Source organism: Trichoplusia ni, chromosome 18, assembly GCF_003590095.1.
Source record: "Trichoplusia ni isolate ovarian cell line Hi5 chromosome 18, tn1, whole genome shotgun sequence".
Lineage (NCBI taxonomy): Eukaryota > Metazoa > Arthropoda > Insecta > Lepidoptera > Noctuidae > Trichoplusia > Trichoplusia ni.
The window spans coordinates 1358188-1379646 of NC_039495.1; the positions used below are offsets into that span (position 1 = coordinate 1358188).

Sequence of the window (21459 nt, forward strand, 5' to 3'; positions counted from 1 at the left end):
GACTTCAGTTTTGTAATTCTCTTCAAAGACCTATAAAGTAATGGATAGGCCATTACTTTTAAAAGATTCCAAGTCGAATAAAAATAACCACTACAAAAATATACAGAACCAATAATACCAACCGAATCCCTTCGTTCAGGGCAAACTTTCACAGATAATAGCGAACAATTATCTGATAACATCCATGGCATATATATCAAGTAGAAAGTACCGTGAACCCACGTTAACACAATCACACTATACTTATAGTTCATACATACATACGAAGTACACATCACTTTTGTAATACTAGAATTTTATATTTCGAATATTAAATTTGAATATTCAATAAATAAAATATTCAATTTATAATTCTCCGGTATTCAATTTATAATTTTAGAATATTCATTTGATTATATTTTTTGATCCGGGTTGAATCTTTTTTCGCCATGGATTTGAACGATACATTGACGGATGATAAAGTAGTGGTAGTCAGGAGTGTGTGGTTCAGGATGGTGATCATGCCTCTCGCGATATCCTTCGTGTTGCTCCTCTGTTTGCTGTGGAACTGCTACCAGAACAATAAGGAAATGTAAGTCATTATTTTCAACTCTGTTGTTTACTGTTAAAGTTTGCTTTTCTGTCGGATTTGTACAAAATGGGCTGCTTGTGAAATGAGTACATAAATCACTGATAAAAAGAGCCTTCTTTATTTTCTTTTGTAAATTGGAGGATTTTTTCTATAGATTCAGTTACAACCCTCACAGACATTTGATAGGCTAGACAGAACTCCATTCTCATGTGTAACAACTTAGTATATAATACCTTTAACTAATCTACGAACAGAATATCAGAAGTCTTTACGTCCATTGCTGTATATCCTGGGTTAATAAAAAGAAAAAGTTCATATTCCAGAACCCTGTCCTACTATACTACTAGGATTACTAATATTTCATTTATTACGGTTAAAATTAAGCATTTTCTTTAGTACCTGTAAAAATCGGTGCCAAATTGACGATACTCATATATATTTAACATGTAAATCCACATTACTCTGTTCCGAATCGATACGAGATACCTTATCATATATCTGGCTATTACTTCCAATGACTCACATACATTTTATTCCAATCAATCAATCTGTAAGGAGATTGAAGGTGATGGTACAAAACACTCCAAATATTTGCTCAGTGTATCATCTTAAATTGTGAGTCAACAAGGACCAGAATTTGTAACATTGTCATTATTTTTTGGCGATATAAATGACACTGCTATTAATAGAAGAAGAATTGTGACATGAATTATTCTGTAAAGAGTAATCAGATTATTCGATGCAAAATAATGTTGAAATGGAAAAAGTTTTAATGCTCACTTTATTATAAAGCTAAGTTTGATAAATGATGCAATAATACAAACACTTCTGTCACACTCAAATGTGTAGAGATTGGAGTGACAGGTCTAAGTCACGTAATTAACCGAACAGAAATTCATACATTTTTTATTGTCGTTGACGATTGTAGAAATATCACTTGCATACAGGGAAAAAATCATTCGATACAGTATACATAAACTCAACTGATTCAATTACTAAGAAACTTATTAAATAGGATACAAGATCGTCAAAAACATATAATACAATACGATGAAGCCAGAAATAACAACTTCGCCAAACAAAGCCTTTCTTCTCCCAATGTTACGGCACAATGAGCTGAGGCCGCCTGACGCAAAAACAGGCTTTCTCCTTTACTGGATAGTTTAATAAACTGTGGACAGTCTACAGCCGCCAGTGATAACTATACACAGAATTGTACAACGAAGTCGTGTACCATTACTGTTTCTTATGAGGGTATTATTAGTTTTGGTAAACGAATTAATTATAGCTATAAGTGTGGTAGACTTATTTCTTGTTTTTTAGCATAAGCTGCCAAATTTGGATTATTGGCGATGAAAGTGGAATCTTTAATTAAAGTAGGACCGACAAAAGCACTGGCTATCCACAATAAAAAACATCTGGAAATTTCAAAAATGAACTCCTAATGAATAATTGCAGATGTTAACAAAATGGTAGCAAAAGTGTAAGCGAGCTCAGTGGAACCCATTATAATAGGGCTGATTCCTGCCAGGCTAGCGGGATTGTGCAATAGGGTTACTACGACTCCGGTACACGAAGGGCGGAGGAAGGATAGTTATAGTTTATATAGTTTAGGCTTAGTAAAAGGACCGTTGAAAAACTTACAAATAATAATATTTTATTAATAGAAGAAAGGCAAATAAAGAATCTTTACTCGCATGCAAGACGGAAAGTTAAATAGACAACTTGCTTCCGCATACGCAATATAATATGAAATTTCTGTCTATTCAAGTATTGGGAGTTATCTTTGCTATTTTTGTCTATACTCTCCTATCATTATGATAGGCATATTTGGTTATAATCGGCTGTCCTATCTAGTGATACTTATCTGTGATATCGATCTGTTATTTCGTAGTCTATTATATTATATTTACTCAGTCTGGTCCATGTGATATATGAATTTATAGGAAGTTAAAAACATGATTATGATGAGCAGAAAAGAAAAACATATTTGCTATAAGTATGTTTATTGACGAAATATGTTCTCATAGCGGCAACAGAAATATATACAATGCATCATCTTTAAAAATTTCAACTGTCAAGTGATGTTTATGAGATACAGTCTGGAGACTGAAGAACGGATAGTTAGCGGAGCCGTAGAGCCAAAGCTAAGGAATTCAAATAAGGAAAACAATGCTAATATATTTTTACAAACAAAGTACAACATCACAAAACCATCTTCGAGGCTTTTTCTAATGGCCACAAAATATCCATCTTTAAATAAAATAACGTATGGAAATCATTTTGCCCATTTAAGCCTGAACGTATACTCTCTCCAAGACCTAAAATACGTGAACATTTAACTTCAATTTCACCTTAAACTTCATACACCAGGAAGGAACACAAACACACACAACCTTCAACTCTTATCGCATCCAACAAGACAGTTTTATACTGTGTACTCTTGTTAAAGTACACAACATGTTAATGTCTTCCGTTGTATCTGTATTCGAGCATTCCGCCTCAACGAAAACGTTTCAAAAATTATACACAACATTCCATAATTCATTTAGTTTGGCTGTGTTGTATAGAACCTGTTTGGTAAAAATGTACAGTGATATTGTTGGACTAATTTGTGTTGTGTTTGCTCCTCTTTTGTGCTACATAATATATCTCATTACATTGCTTATTATCTATTATTGGACGAAGTGTGGACACGGTGAGTTGGGTTTTTAAATTATTTCTATTGTCGCCTTTATTATGCGGAAACGTGGATTTATTTCGTTGTTCTGTTTTGCAGCCATTGCGTTGTTAAGAGGGATTTAGGGGGGTTTTAGGTTCTTTGAAGTATTCAATGGATGTGCTTATGTCAAAATTTGACTGCTCATGTTATAGTGACTATGGACAATGGAGACCGTTTGGTTTCTAGGTCTTTGTATTACGGAACTGAAGTATTAAGTGAGCTAAGTGAAGTTCAATCTCTTCCTTTCAGAATGAGAATAGGTCTCTTTAATAGCCCCTAGTGTGGATATTGCTATGCCATCCATCGACCTAAGAATGAAACTTACTAATACTAAAATATACAGTATTTATTCGAACAAATATTCCAAACAAATATCATAAAAACGCGTCAATTATATTATATTTAATGACTAAGTTATCTATTCTCCATGTTTTTCTAATTCGAATTCACTAGAATATTACAAAATGGCGTTAATTGCATGCACTTTGGAAATTCCGAGAAATTATTTGTCGGTATCTAAAATACAGCAAATAATTTTAAAGCTAGAGTAAAATTTGTTTTATCTTTGTGTCATTATGTTACGCAAATGGGTATTTATTCACAAGTACACACCTACGAAAGCAAATCCTTGGAATTGTTTAGTTACATATAGCTTAAAAACTTGAACTCCTTAAACAAAACTATTATTCGCTGTTGTGGAAGCGAGTAAAGACATAACACGTATTATAGCGGCGTCTCGCTTCCACAGCTGGCCTGGATGGATGGATTCAAAAGGAATGTATGGAAAACCGGTGGATTCAAATGTCTTATCATACTCAAGCACAAGATATTGTAGTTAAGTTAATGTTTTCGAGGGTTGTAGATCTGTAAGCATTCATCAAATATATTGTACCTACCGACAAGTCAAAAGAACGTCATTTGTTGTATAGACTGCCACTCCCCTAGATTCAAACTTTTCTAATCGTTTTCTATTCTAATATGATGTATCATTTTACTCCTTCTAAACTCCATGGGTACAACTATTATTTACCGTTTTTTAAGCGAGTAAAAACACTTATCTTAATATAGCGCCATCTCCCTTTAGCAAGGGATCCAGAATCCAAAAGATCATGGTTCGATCAAGCCCACAGACAAACTGTGCAAACAGTTTTGTGGGGTTTTATGTTAAAGTAAATGTTAATGTTAACTGTTTAATAAATAAATAATAAAAGCAGATATTCAACAAAAATATTTTAATTTTAAACTTCAAGTCAAGCATGGTTCCTAGTTGACAGTCTTGACAAACAATCACTGCGCCCTTGTTAGCAAGTTTAACGACACATTCAATTGATTAGCGTTCACTAGTAACAATAAACAACTCATTACGAAATCATTTGTTTTGTCAAGTTTTTGCTTACACAATGTGTTATGTCGTCGATTGGTTTTAATAACTCGTACTATAGTTTTGTGGTGGAAATTTGATAAAAAACTTTCTAAAGTAAAGCAAATGTCTATTAGGAATAAAATGTCCTTATTCAATTGTCATAACCTGACAAATTGAAAATTAACTGATCAAAAACGATTCGGACGCGAGATTTCTGTATAAATAAGCTAAATTACAACACAATAGTTACAATTTTCCAAAATTAAATGATCACCCAACTTATAACCGTTGTTGATCCCGATTTTTATTTCATTTGCGTTTAACGGGAACAGAACGCAAACGAAAAAATTTCAACTTGCTAACTATCGAATAGCTAAATAAGCTATCATGGGTCACGAGATTTAGTCTGGCAACAGACTCAAAAAAGACACCATCAAAATCATTTTAACTCGTATAATAGTTTCTTCTAATGGGCGTTATTTTAAACGTGATCTCTTTTGAATGCAGTTGAGACAAAACTAATTGCCTTAATAAGTGGTTATGTGGACTATAATCATGAAAATTGTTAGTATTAAAGCAGGTTATAAAGAAGTCGTTACAAAAACGTAGTCCAACGTGTAACTCGTGAAGTGACGTCACAAGTCACGCGTCACAGTTTATTGTTTGTCGCTGTTTGCGTAAAAACTGCATGAATTATTCAGGTTTTGCATGTAAAGTGGCGATTACAGTAAAACCTCTTTCAGTACAACGTTTTACAGAGAGAGTTGTGGAGGTCAGCTGTCGCTAATGTGAAATATGTACAGAGATTAGAAATTGTCCGTAATTAAACTTGGTAGAGAAATTAATACGTTCCTTACCGATAGACTATAGAAAAACTAATATCATTCGTCATTGATTATTTTTTATTATTTGGAATCTATTTTGAAAATTTCAATCTTCCGACAATCACGGTTCATGATACAGACTGGGCCCAATTTCCATTACTAACGATTGAAATATAAATGTATGTATTGGAATTGATCCAAATGCAATTGCTTTTGGATCAAATTGACACTACTCGATAATTGTAAATTCAGTAAATGGCCAAACACTCACTGTCAATACAGCGATAGTCAAAATCAGTATACAGTCAGTGAAAATCATGAGTTTATTTGACGAAAGTACGAGTGTTTTGGAGAAGTACTAGATAGCGCTATCTTTGAGTATGGTACGTAATTGTCATTATGACGAAATAAATACCCCCTCTGTCAATCACTATGACAGTCGTAAAAGGATGACTTGCATAGATTTTCGGTTTACAGAAACTCTCTATTAAGATGTATTTGAATATCTCCACGCCAAACCTAGTGTGTCCAATGCGTTGCAAGTTCAAAAGCGTTTCTGTGATCCATTAACTCTAGTGCTGAGACTCGGTGTGGATGTGACTTGAATCTTTCTGAAACCCTCCGGCACACAAGGACTGACATCCTTATTGTGGGAATTACTCTCTTTCACGAAAATAAATACACGAAACGCAAGCCGCCTAACATTGTCACCTCGTATCGCTCGTGATACGTGTCACCTTGCATCAGACCAATCTAAACATCAACGTATTGCCACAACGGAACCCGCTGCGATTGCATTCGCTATTAAACTCTTAATTCAGTGTCATTTAACAAGGCTACGTTAAAATTCAATTTGCCTAACGATTACTTAATATTGGCTATAAACATTTTATTTGTTGAGACTGTTGTTAAACGAAGTGTTTGTGGTAATAAAATAAATTTAGAAGTCGGTTATGTTTTAGACGATGATTATGATGTAGAGAGAGTACCTACTGAAATCAATCTCAAAAGGTTTTGGTTTCCAGTAGACCTAAAGAATTTACCTGCAGATCAAGTGCTTCTAGCTGCACGCTGTTTGGTTCTAGAAGTACTTAGGTACTGATTGCCATGCGTAGGTATTTGCATCGTATAATGGGATGACAAATCGACACTTACTAAGCGTACCTTGAAAAATCACGAAACGAAACTAGTTAAGTTACTTTATGAGACATGTCATAGTTCTAATCAATGTTGACTAAACTATATCTTTTAAACAATAGTTTACGACTGCATTTATGTCCAGTTAGAACGCTTTCCTGGGCAACTATTTGACTGCTGCCCGGTGACACACACAAGGATTAAAATCAATAGTGCAAAATTGTTTGAAACAAATACTACAAATACTAATCAAATCATCACTCACAGGTCCATGCTACATTGCTTCAGCATGTACGTAGATTTAATGAAATATTAAAGTTATCATTGCATTTTCTGCTTTTATGGATTAGTCTATTAAATTTTGTCTGCTTATCATAAAATTACCCAATAACTGGGTTACGGAGATAAGATGGGCAATTCCTTCATATCAAAATTCTACTTAACATCTATCTATTGTAATGCAATTGATGACTCAAGAACTGCAACCAAACAAAGCTTCCCAAATAAGTTCATCGTATTGATTCCACGCGCTTCGTCGGCTCATACGCAATCATAATAAACCTCATTACGTTTATAACACAGATTATTATAACTAGGTGTCCAAGTTTTGTAATCTTATCTTAGACAATATCGATTTATAATTATTTTTGTGTCAACATTCAAGTGTCGAGATTGAGTCGAGCGGACGACCGCTTTGCTACGATATTGTTATTTTTAATTATTATTAAAATGCCAGAACCTGTAGTTATTATTGTTTGTGTGATATTAGTTGGAGCTATTATTTATATGTTTGAATATACGTGGAAACAGAGTAAGTATTTATTATTACTTTTATTTAATTTATCATTCTCAATTTTTAAGCAATTATCCTAATTTATTGTAACCAGTCGTGATCGAAGACTTAAGTTATTTTTCAATTAATTTTTAAAGTAATTAATATACATTCACCATCACGTGTTGGTTTTAAAAATGTACATGAAAAATACAAAGACAGTACAAAAGAAACTTCTTTAACAAAACCATTTAAAATAAGTTTCCAAAAATGCATTATTCAGGTGTGAGAATAAATTTAACTCATTACAATAAAATTAGTTCGACATGCAACTGACGAGATTCAGACATAAAAAAGAATTCGCAATCTAAGTTACAAAATAATGAGACGAGTAGGTATATCTTTTGATGATAATGATTATTATTGAACAAACCTGCAGTTATAATTCGCATTCCAATATGAAATTAGTGTAATTTATTTCTTGGTTGTAGAATAGGTCAACGAAATGGAGGATTTTCATGATACATGGTTGCAAAACCTTAATGTTCACCATGTTTTTTTTTACCATATATATTACTTGATCATATTTTAAATACCACCTCCATTACTGTAAATAAACCTCCCTAATATATAGTTTTCTCGCACAAAACTGTCTTCAACGAATCCCGACTTTGTAGACCAAACATTTTTTTCGGAATAGCCTGTATTTACTGATAATAGTGGTTTATATCTACATTGATGAGGCTAAGACGAGAGATGAGGTTATATTGTTAAAGTAAAAGAAAATTTAATAGTTATGTTAATTTAAACCACGCAAAACCCACTGCGCGCAACGTGTCGAGGGTTCTACACCCTGTACGACGACATTTGTGTGATCAACGACGCTTGTAATGTGTCTAGGTGTCTTTGTGTATGTGCTTGTTCTTAAAACCCCCGTGACTTTAATTTCTTAATGCGTCAAGAAGCTTTTAAATATTCAGCAAAATAAGGGCAGGTGATGAAAACTTTTAAATTACCTATAAGCTAAGTAACGCAAGTGCCAGTCGGGCAATCCCCATAAAGACGCATGAGTAAACCGAAGCTAGATGAATAATTATTATAACACGTGTATAATCATTCACTCTATGTTTCTGATTAAAAGTATTAAGTACCTACAGGATGTTCGTCATTCAAAGTCATTCAAACTTAAACAAGGCTTTTGAGTTCTGGGAGCATTCCGGTTTGTAACATTTTAGTCATTAATCCAAGATAAATTATTTAAAATGAATAGATACTTTATCCATTTATACTTAATTAAATATTACATGTCTGTTTGCTTCTAAGGCGATGTCAATTTTCATTATTTTTGAATGTTTACGGGTGAAGTATTATCAGGGTGCCTCAGGGTTAATATTGGGACCTGTAACATTTATTAACCTTATTCTGTCATGTTAAGACAAAATATATCTGACCAGGACTTTTGTTAAAATTCGTTAATTGAAATACCATGACGTTTTGCAATTCAGATAATTAAAATCCTATTGACAAAAATACAATGATTACGTGTTCATATTTAATTAATTTCATCACAACACGACACACCACCTTATCTCTGAAAGATGAAAATCTATATGTATTATCTATTCTCAACATATTAATGGAAAAAAAAAACAAAATTAAGATAATTATGACGACAAAAACATGATAAACATGAAAAAAATATTGTGTTGAGTTATCTAGATTTTCAGAAAGTAACTCTCTTAGTAAGCTTTACTTATTCATAAATTTTATTTTATTTGATACTGGGGGCCTATAATACTACTACCTCTTGCTGTACTACAGGTGCAAGCGAGACAACGCACTATAGGATCTAGATCGCCGTCTTTCTTCCACGCAGTCCAGTACCTACTCTTTGAGAGTTCCTATAGGTTAGGCCCTTCCTTCATTGAGCGCTTCGTCAGCATTAAGTAAGCCCTATCTGCATTTCTGCAATGATACATACCTACCTAGGTTAATGGTATGGAATTCGAGATTTATTGTTTGCGATAATTCCTATAAAATTGATCTGGTTTTTAATTTGTACTCAGGTAAATAATACAAGTTTATAATTTTCATGGTCTATAATGTTATATATTGTTACGCTATTTCAAGTCGTCGACATCCTATAAAGTAATTCCAATATGTCTTAAACAATATTTTCATCAGCCACATTCCATTAGATTTCATTTTTTGCGGCTATAAATTAATTCCATTGATTAGATTATAAATGGATTAATACCAGTCTTTAAATGTCCAAGAATATTTATGATGGACAAACCGGCAATTATTCTACTATACCTGCAATCTCACGTATTCCAGTAGTAAGTTTAACGAATGATGTTGACACAATGACAATAGCATAAGAAGCGTTTGTTTGTGATCACGATTAGATATCGTCGCTAAACAAATTATTTGTATGTTTGTCAGCTTTGTAAACAAACTAAAACTATATGCAAATTGAGTCTTTATTATATCAGATGTTATTTGATCCTAATAATACGTGATTAAGATGTTGGGAAAGATTAATTAAGGTATCTGATAGCAAATAATATTTTTTATTTGGACTTTCTAGTAAATTCTAAGGAGACACTTCTAGCTTTTAAATAATGGAAGTGTAAACTGTAAGTGCTTGTTCACGTTTTAGCACCAATTGTTTTGCATCTGTTATTTATTGCCGTAATTGATATCATATTAATTTAACTACCTACCTTCTATGATCTTTAGTCTTCCAATTACTAATAAAGTATTTTAATAAAAACTCTAAAATGAAACTGTTGATAGCGACATCTAGCGGTGAGTAGCAATACTTATGAAGTTTGATAGGCGCGCTTCATACGTTGCTTTATCTAAAACAATGAAGCAAAGGTTTTGCAAGCAATCGATAGATGGCGCTAGTAGTCGTGAACATAAAAGTAAATTTGGGTTTCATTCGATGTCAGTTTTTTCTTTGTATTTTAATAATGCGTAATGCTTAACTGTTATATTTTGAGCTTTTTGTACAAATTCACGCTTGCGCGACTTTTTTTCTACTGTTTGTTACCAGCAGCTCTGACGTCATCAACCACTCAACGCTCCCGCTTCCCGATACCTACAGATAAGATTAACTTTATCTTTTAGAACAAAACTTTTATCCCCCCCTCGCCCTTCCCCCTATATTAACATAAAAATCCTTTTTCCACCGTGATTGCTTTGCGATCGAACACTATAACCGGGTACAAAACTAATTTTGACTTTGCATAATTCTGAATGTAGCAATACCAAACAAAATTTCAAATTTCAAATGAAGTGTTCTCGAACAAATTAAAGATTTCGAATTTGAAATGTAGTGTTATCAAAATTTGAATTTGGAGTGTAGTTACAGTTATAGCATATTTCTACTAGATTTGAAAATGGATTTAGCTATTTTATTGATAGCGTTCCCGAGTATTATAGCTCTGTTGGTGTTGTTCATTGTGGTGATCAGGCACTGGCTGTTGACATGCAGTGAGTTTGGTTATTTTTTGTTAATATGACTCTTAGTGACTCTTGCTTTTTTTTTAATTTATCTCTAATGGGAAAGGCAAAGGGACTCTTAGGTACTTTAGGCACTGAATATGTTTTTGGGGGTGTATCCTCAGGACTAGTATTTTTATATTTTTATGATTTAAATAAAAACTTGGCAAATGCTTTATTTGATAATCGTCTGAGGCTGTTGGTCATACCTGTAGTTATCTATAAGTTCATTTGTATATACAAGGATCTAACATATATGACACTTTAATTTGCTTAAATTAAAATTCCATAAGGAAACTATAATAGTAGGTGTGGTAATTATAGAGTATACGGTAAAGCTATTATGTGAGTGTTTTGTCCAATTTAAAAAGTAATTATAAATAACATACCTAATTGAATTTAGGGAAATGGAAATTACATAAAGTGGAAGAGAAACATCGCTTTGCACCACGAAGTGCGCCATCTTTCTCCCACAAGTTTTACTCTTGGGGTGTTAGAGGTCCATAGTATTTTTTTTAATATTTCACATTGCCCCTTTTCCGCTATTTACAATTTAAGATGATTTGATGGGACTTGGATTAAGTTTCACACTATTTAGAATTCAGATTGGCATTTTTCCAATACGATAATTGGAAGTTCATTATACTGACAGTGAGTGTTCGACCTGGACTGAATTTCCAATTATTGTGTTGGAAAAATGCTTAGGAGAATACGAATAGTATAAAATTAATCCAATTCAATTCATCGATAATCGTTGACTGGCCTGTTGGTCTAGTGGTTAGTGACCCTGACTGCTATACCGGAGGTTGTGGGTTCGATTCCCACCTAGGACAAACGTTTGTGTGATGAGCACGATCATTTGTTCTGTGTCTGGGTGTAATTTATCTATAATATGTATTTATTTAAAACTATATAAGTATGTTTATCATATGTCTAGTACTTATAACACAAGCTCTGCTTAATTTGAGAGTAGATGGCGTTGTGTGAATGTTAACAAAAAAAAAATTGCAATAGCGGAATTAGGGTCCAGATTACTTTGGTATGTTAGGTACTTATTTTCGAATGTCATTAAGTAGAATTTGTTTATGTGGCCGTGGGTAACACAGGGTTTCCCTAAGATGATGCAGTTTCATGAATCATCTAGTCCGAATCATCTTAAAGCTATCTTTACCTAGGACAGAACTGAAACGGTAAATATCCAATTTACTTTTGACGTTCGAATGGAGGAAAGATTCATCGTTTCTTCTCTCACAGCAAAGGCACTTAGGAAGCGGTGACGGGTGGGCAAAACTGGGTGCTGTCCAATGTAAATTGACCTTCAAAAAGTGCTACTTAGTAGCCTAATTTAAATAAATGACTTTTGATTGATTTTGATTTTGAATATAAAGTACTAGTAATTTTGTTATTAATTGTAGAAATGGTGCTTATTGATTAATAAAAGTGATGGAAATCTTTTATGCACGGTCTCCTCTGATGACGAAATGATGAGAGATAGTCTATTATGCTTCCGGTAAAATCCTACTAAACTTTCTTTGCTTCCAATTTTTTTAGGATAAGGGCTGGGTCATTTATTTAAAGGGTTTCACCATATCCTTTCTCTATAGATCATACAGAAATGCTAAAAGCGTCAATATCTAGATCCATCTAAAATAGAAGAAAACCTAACCAATTCTATTCCAAATTAATTACGTATTTTATTTCAATCTCCCATTCACAAGTGGGTGGCCCTAATGACGTTGTATGAAGCCGTACAAGTCATACATCTCATACAATGATGCAACAGACGCACTGACACACGGGTCAATTGGATAATTTCTTTCCTGCCTACTGTACTTACTCGGTACCTACCTACAACAATAACAATATATAATATTTTATTCTGTCTGTCTGTCTGTCTGTTCGTTTGTCTATCTGTTAGATTAGGTCATTGAATTCATAATCTTCATCTGAATTGTATCTATCTAAAGCAGCTACGAGCGTTTTCGCGACCAGTAGTTCCTGAGATTAGCGCTTTCAAACAAACAAACAAACTCTTCAGCTTTATATATTTGTATAGATTAATGTTTCTTGTAAATTTGATACAGTCAAGTCAGTAGACTCCTAATTAAACATATCTAGCTAATGTCGTAACTAATTACCGTACATTTATGATGACAATAAGAATTTGACATCATAAAATGCTAGCTGTCTAAATGTCTGTAATCGCAAGCGAAAACACACATTCACGCTTGCAAACGTGTTGTTTTCTTCCATATCTTTAGGTAGGTAAAAGTAAACGGCATTTAAACTTATCGCAGGTAAACCGTGGCCAAATAGTTAACTCGGTTATAATGGTAAAAGTTAATCGTGTTACAAATAAGTTTAATATTTCCACCGTGTCTAGTGCCAATGGCTATCGTCAGGACTCGTATTCTTAAAGTCATGTTCCAATGGGTAAAAGTGTGTCGACAGATCGACACAGGGAAAAATACACAATAATTAAAAGTTACGTTTTCGGCTGATAATTCTCTGTCAAATATAAACCTTAATGTTATCAAGAATAGAGTTTGAAATCGAATGAGTGATAAACGAAAAGTATATGTAAAGTTCATCGTGATATTTTTTTTGTGTTTACAATTTTTAATGTTGTATTTAGTTTGTGATGTTTGCTCCCAAGTATGTTTAGACTAAATCTGGTACGATAATCATTTTGCATTGCAAGTTATTTAATAAAATATAGGGAAATTTATTGTGAACGCTAATCGTAAAAATACGAAAAATAAGTACAGGCGCAATCGGGTTCGGACTTGATTGATGCATTTTTACTAATTATAACGATATCATGATGGATAGGGACTTTTTGTCAAAAGTTAATTATGTTTGAAGTAATTATTATTATTTCGTCTTTTATCGCCCATTGAAATTTGTACTTTAAATTCTTCAGCGTATTATCTTTTCCATATTTCCATGAACCTCTGTTCTCAATTCTTTTACATATCACCTTCTTAAACATACATGTCTGTAATGTCATTGTATGACACCATCATTCGCCATTCTCCTCCATTTTCCCTAAGTCGTTTAATCATGCGTGTGTTATCAAGATTTCATTCAAGATAACCTGGATAACAACAGATAATATAAAACAACACCGTACAGAGACAAAATCACCTCATTCTCCATATCTACCTTGAACAAAACAATTATAATTGTTCCTATTGATAAAATTATTCGCGATAAGTAAGCATTGAATGCCTAAGTAGTCATTATTGTGTGTTCAACGTTAAGTCAACACACTGCCGAAACACTGTGCTAAGTGAATCCGTTTTGACCTGTGCTTTCGTCAATCCTAGTGACAAATTCCACTGTTATAATGGAGGGCATGGGTCTAATGATAATGGTCATGACGCTGCCTGCGATCGTCATGTTTTTGGTCGTTATGCTGACAATATTCGCAGTGACACTTCTCATGTGGATGCGTGAGTACATTACAGTTATCTCTAATTATAATCGATAAGAATTTGTGACGTCACACCTTCATACATACATTGCTCCATTTGTGTGTGAGTCTGCGTTTGTATTAGAACAAAACAGTCAATGTATTGAACACATCGATCGATTATTTTTAAATCTGACAGGTGAAGGAGTGTTGTCATACATTAAAATTTTCCATTGATAACAAATAATTTCAAATCCAATAAAGCAACATCACCAAACACTAGACACGGACTACTAATGATTATTAGCCAATAACCCATTAGAACGATCGAATTAAGCTCATTACTTAAATCACTAAACACCAGTTAAAAATGGTAGAATAATAACCCTATGTTCGACACCAGTGTACAACGGCATAGTCTTCTGCCTACATCGGACGCAGCGACCCGCTCAGTGTTCCCCTACCGTTGTCATCGCTCACAACTCACCGGCCACTTGCGACTTCCTACCTACTAAATAAGTGTCGCGATGTTTTGATAAGATTTCGATAAAAAGTATTTGTTCGTTCAGTGTGTATCCGTGCATAGAATGGAAATAATGGATCTAGTATCGACGATTATGATTGGCGTTCTGCTTCTAATGGGAGTCTATTTGTTCTGGATGTGGTTCTGTTTCGGGAATTGTGTTAAAAATCGTAAGTTTTTCAACCCTTAATATTTATATCACTCTTATACATATATTTCTAATGTAACTTTTACTATTGAAATTTTGAATTGGATGCATTTATTTTTTGCTTACGAGGGGTAAACACTAATTACACGTGTTATTTGTTTGTCACGATTGAGTAATATGAAACTGGTTTTGTATTACACAAAAGTTAGCACAATTTATACGTTCAACTTAATATTTAATTGATTGAAATCTTAAAGAAACAAAAGTTAAATAGAAGTGTTATGTTTTGTAAAACTCGTGATAAACTGTTATGAATTATTAGTTGAACTTCTCGTGGTATTTTTGTTTGTAAGCATAATATGTAATATCTTTAGACGAGCAACGCCGACCCTCTTTTATTGCTGGATGCCATAATTGTAAAAAAGTGTTCTTCTTCATGAACAATAGCAATGTATAATCTATGGGATAGCTGTCAAATTTGGCGGGAAAATGCATCATAGTCATATTGTTTCTTGTCTGTGATACTTTTGTCAGAAACATTTTGATCACCGATAGCGAATGTCAAAATAATTGAAATAACAAACATTTCTGATAATTTTGCCGTCGAAATGTAGGTTTTTGATACATAGATACGATTTACTCCTTACTTTTGCTTTCAATTGTTCTTTAAAACATTGCGACACGAAACTAAGAATAGACTATAGATTTAGGAATGGATTTTCTAGCCAATAGCTTAGTCTACACTAAACTTTTATCACGACAACGGGTAGGTACCTTACCTAGTAATAAGACATCTACAGATATAATGGTTAATTAAAAACATGAATTCGTTGTTCAGTGCAAATAAGTTCGATAGGTACCAGAGCCATATATTTATAGAAGTAGGTACCTTCCAATACTATGAACTAATGAGACAAATATTTGAATACTTTATCTATATTTATTTTATTGTTTGATTGCTTGAAACAGTTATAAGAAATCATTATTAGATAAGTTTCTATTGCTTGTGTATTCCCAGATTGCGAATGACTTCACGTTTTAAAAATACATCCGTGTTTTAGAAACTTAAAATTCAGGTGCATTTCGACTGTCTTTTGGCATAGTAAAGTTATCGAGGTTTGCTCCTCTACCCCACTGTGAATAGATTGGTGTTAGTGGAATCGTACCTTGAGGTAATAGGCGTATAATGAGCTCGGATTTTTATAAAAGAATCCAACCGCAAATTGCAGTACTGCAAAGCTACTGCAGTTCAATTGCAGTCTACGTACAAACAAAAAGTACATTTAGTTTGCAGTTCTATTGCAGTCGTGTAAGCTGCATTCTAAGTACACTTGAACTGCAATTTGACACTGGATTGCAGTTGACAGCTTAATTATACGAGGCTACGTCTCCTACGTTATAGACACCAAGATAAACGAGACAAGTGATTTGATTATGACAATGATAAGTACAGGAGAAAACAAAGAATTACAATACCTAAGATTTTTATCGTTTTTTCTTCTAAACATGTAGCTACTGTGTGAGATAAAGTCATATATTTATCATCATTATGTGCCTATGTATTCAATATAAAGTGTCGTGTATCTAATTCTATATCTTTTGCACTTGTACACAGACGATTAAAAGCTTTGATGAAAGGATTTCAAAGTTTGAGTTTATCTTAAACGCTAATGGTTCAGTATCATATTAGTGTGGTGCTAATTTGTTAATTATTCCCACGACAAAGACTGACTGCTATAGGATTCGATTCCCACCCTAGACAAATGTTTATGTGATAAGCACTATCATTATTGTTCTGGTGTTTAGTGTGAATTGTCTAGCATCATATGTATACAATTTCTAAATTTAGAAATGTATATTAGATATCTGGTAGGTACTTATAATACGAACTTCGCTTACTTTGAAACTAGATGGCGTTGTTTTTATATTATAAGATGTAACCTTTTTAACGAACCTGCAACATTAATTACGCCTAATCCGAGATTAAGAAGCGAAGTTACATTCCATTATTAATATGAGTGACGATATTAAACGGACGCGAATCTATAATTAATGCTGTTATCTTCGATAATGTATCAATCGTATCAGTGCTTCTCGGTGTGCCGATAGGTGGCCAATTGTTCACTAAACTTTCATTGAATAATATACCTTTACAATATCGAACGAATTGAGAGTATTTTTTGTTGTGTGATCGGTTAAAATCAGTGAAAAATGTCGTCGAACTTGACGCCTACTTTGATTTTTATGATCTTAAATATTGCTTTGTTTTGGATAATTTATTTGTTCTTGGTGAAATGTTGCGGTGAGTACCTACCAATTGACTAATTAATATTAAAGTTTTGCGTTGTGTTTGTGAGAAATTCAAGGAAAATGATCGTAAGAGTGTTCGATGAAATCCTCTTAAGGAAATAACAAATTGACAACTTTATGCACTCTAGATCTTCCCAAGTGAAATAGGCCAAAACTGTATTTTTTTGCTTATATTTTTATCATAAAGCAATTAGAAGTTTATTCTTTAAATATTATATTATCAGAAACTCAGTGATATTAAAATAGACATAATATGTGTCTTATTTGTCAAAGATACCTGTCAAATAATAAGATTTCACCTTGTGATTTACCCAACCAACGCTAGATGGCGTTGTTATTATTACGCTTATCAAATAGCAAAACAGCGCCATCTTTTTTTAACACCAAAGTTACCTGAGCAATTTGATTTGATAATAATTAGAGACAACGATAATTATAATTAGTATGATAATAATCCAATTACAAAGTGATTTGGCTTTTCATATTTATAATCAACTAATGTTTTCTTTGGGTTGTCTGTTTGTTTGTTCTTTACTTAATGATAAGGAATTGCACCATAGACTGTAGACTTTCTTATTAAGTATCCGATAATTTAAAATACCTATTGAATCAAAGTGCTCATATACTTTCATGTACATTCGTGCCCAAAATAAAATACGTTACAATCAAATAAACGATGTAATTGCTTTACTTTTATATAGAAAACCTAATAACAAATTTCGCATAGAAGGTCCGCGTGACATGACATGTCTACAGAACGTGTAAACATTAGGACTTATATAATATACAGTATGCAGTTCAAGCCTTGCTATACAAGAGGAATTAGATCTAACGTGACATTGAACCAAGCAATCAGACCTTTCTAAAAAAAAATTTGGTGATCTCAATCATGAACAAAATGTTTACCCTACGGTATCTATTCGGTTGTTATCTATAACTCTAATCATTATTATGGTGTACATGTAGCAACAGGCAAGTGCACCTGTACCATATTGTATTCATAGCGGGTGCTATGTGGAGTGAATGATTATCTGACCTTGATGACTTATATTGTTAGGTAACGTTATCCAAGCGTTGGAGTTTTATGAGTTAACGACTGTCAATGAACGAATTATAAAGTTTTACTTGAAGTTTGTTTACAAATATTCACTGATCCTCGAAACTAACCTCGGCTAGTGCTGCTTAACTCAATTTCACGAACAATTATTAAAAAAAATGGTCTGAATTATTATGAGTCCACTTCATGAAAATTATTATTTTAATAGACTTTGTACCTATACATATAAGTTAAAAAAAAATATGAAAACACGAAATAATTCTAGATGATAACAAATACCGGTGTTAAGGATTAAACTCCGATCAACTGCCGATAGATGACGCTACGATAAGCTTATAATCATTACGAAATAACAAATGAATCACCTGAGCACAGATAAAAAAGTGTTTTTGCCATTATCTTTCTGTTTTAATGGTCGCAAAAGTACTCGCTTAGTATATTTTTGATAGTGAAGGCGAGTGAGTTATTATATGTACTGAAGTTATGATTCTTTTAATATTTGTAACATCCTTTATCATCGCATCCATAATTTCAGCATGCATTAAAAGTGAGTAAATTTTCCTATTTTTTGGCTAAAATCCAAAGAAATGTAGTTTTTTTTATTCGATATTCTATAAGAAAAACTATGTTTCTGTTAAGGAAATTAGCTTAATAAGATAAGAAATGTATGAAACAGTAAATATTTATACTGATTAGATTTTTCTTATGTGAAAACTAAGGCAGGTGCGCTTATACGATTTTATCGTTATCTTGTGCATGTGATTGCCAATTTATATAAAAAGAATTCTTGTGTTCTACTTAATACATTTGTGTGTCAGGCGTGTTGTTGATCTTGTAATCAAATTTTCAAGAGAAATGATCACTTATATAATTTTATCATTCGGCATTATAGTTTGCTTTTTGTTATTGACAAGGTGCTGCGTTGCATGTTTTTCAGGTAAGCCCAATCATTGTGGGTTTTTAATCGATGTCGCTTTAAAGAATATTATCATTTTTTTGGAGACTCTTGCTTACCTCCGTATGCTATGTCCGGAGATATCCAATAGATTTTAATGAATCAAACACACGTGCTTTTCGCTGAAAATCCGGACTTTGCGCGAAATGGTCTGTCCTAATGACTTTACACTATTCAATACTCGGTTGTCCGTGCAGTCGTTTCGTTGGCTTAACCAAAGGAGGTCTTTTTTACTAATTAGTTAGCAAAGAAGGTTTTTCGCTGTCTAAAAAGGTAGTACTGCGTATACTTGTTATCATTTTATCTGAATCGATTTTTAGATAAGATTGCCCTTAGTACGTATAAAAAGGATAATGTTATTACAATCTATTTAGGTTGAACTAGTGCGTGAACTGTGCTGTGATCAATTATCAAGTGTCTAATTAAGGATGTACAGAAGTATAGCTTACTTAATCGGCTTTCTAGCCGGCTTTCTTGTGTTGTTGATAGGCCATTATAGAATAAGTAAGTTGATACCTATATAATACCTAATATATTATAAAAATAAGTCTGAAAGCTTCAAAGTGTATTCAGTCTGTAAGCATAAGCTTTCAGTTCATACTTCAGAATAATGTGTTCTAACCTTTGCGGCTCTAGTAAAACAATAAAACACATTTTATTTTTATTTTAAGTTACCCTTTTCAGGCTCTCTTAAAACATTAATAGGACGGCAGTTGCGCGCAAATATTTAGTCATCATCCCTTATGGATGCTTTGATAATCATTTGGATTCGACGTCATAACCGACTCCGAAGGCATCAGTATTTATAACTTTTTAAACAAAAGAAATATCTTTTGTTTTATAACTAATATATTTCTTTATCATTCACTCACGATTTGTTTATCATAATTAATTTGTAATTGCGTTGTTGTTGCCAGAGTACACTTTCACCACAAAAACAAATTAGTCGTTATAGCGCCATCTAGCGATAATCAGGTGTATTTTGTGAACAAACGATTTAGGGAACTTTATAACCTTCATTGTTTCAGTCTATTTTATAGATCTTTTTTCGATAACAGTAATTATTATCTTTGGCTATCATAAAAAATAAGTATTTAATCTAATTGTTTACGACAATCAATAGCTGTGCTTGTTTCGGTGCGTTGTTTTAAACAAAATAATAATTGAAAATGATTTACGAACTTTTAGTGTTGTTGTTTTGGATAATATTTACCGGATTATTATGCGGGGCAGCTATATTCAAGAAATGGAGTGAGTTCATTAAGATAACCATTTTTTCCAATTTTTCTGCGAGTCATTGATATTGATTGATTGAATTATTTTAAGAAGTTTCTCCTTAGATATAGCGATAAGATGTTAATTGAGATTATCATAAATGTGTTGATATCGAAGCTTTGTAATCACCCCACTAGGTTTTGTATTCTCAGTAACGGTCCCACTTCGCGAGCGAACGTTGCAAACGTACATGCATCAAAATGACTTACACACAAGTTATGCTCATATCTTGGGTACTTTTTACCGTATTATTGGTCGTGACCCTAGCTTGCAAAGACTGGAGTGAGTACCTTATGTATTACTTATTTAATCGAGTGGATATTTCATTTTTTTATGCAATTCATATTTCTTTTGTTCTATCAATGTTTACATTAAGACACTTTCTTGTATGATTGTCGTTTAATTTGTCTTGCAATGAACTTCGGCGTCTCTGATTCATTTAATTAACGCTTTCTGTAAACTAATTATGCGACATGTTCTGGCAGAATTAAGTAAGATTTTATAATCAGTCATGTTTGTTACATGTATGTTAATCATACATGGCTTTCTCCTAAGGAGTAACAGTCAATTACAAATATTTTAGACGTTGAGGTTAATTTTGCGTAGTGTGACGATGTTCAAAAAGGAATCCGCTCATATCCTTAAAAATAATTGTTCGTTTCTATGCACAAGAATAATATTCATACTTAACCTAACCCAACAGCAATAGGTCCAAGCTTGGGTGATTTATCAAGCTAAAATACTGTAATCAAATTCACTTCTATTTTAAGTAATTATGCTAATTATATATACTGTATAAACTGATATTGTACCTAATTAATCTTGTTATTGCATTGTGCATTGACGTGTAGATAAATAAGATTAAATTCTTGACTTC

At 32.9% G+C, this 21459-nt stretch overlaps 1 protein-coding gene across 11 annotated transcripts in view; it reads left to right on the plus strand.

The window, feature by feature from the left end:
• The window catches only part of LOC113503192, a 60337-nt gene that overhangs the window by 23817 nt on the left and 15061 nt on the right, over window positions 1-21459 (plus strand). The window contains exon 1 of one of the 11 annotated variants that reach the window (XM_026885035.1): window positions 14157-14354. The exons of 3 other annotated variants lie outside the window; for them this stretch is intronic. In XM_026885035.1, coding sequence (XP_026740836.1) covers window positions 14249-14354 — 106 coding nt within the window. In that variant the 5' untranslated portion in view covers window positions 14157-14248. Of the gene's footprint in view, window positions 1-14156; window positions 14355-14876; window positions 15008-17125; window positions 17288-18779; window positions 18900-19187; window positions 19290-19706; window positions 19812-20461; window positions 20559-20767; window positions 20865-21459 lie in introns of those variants that run through there. 7 more of the 11 variants (XM_026885034.1, XM_026885038.1, XM_026885049.1 and 4 more) reach the window with 7 other exon arrangements.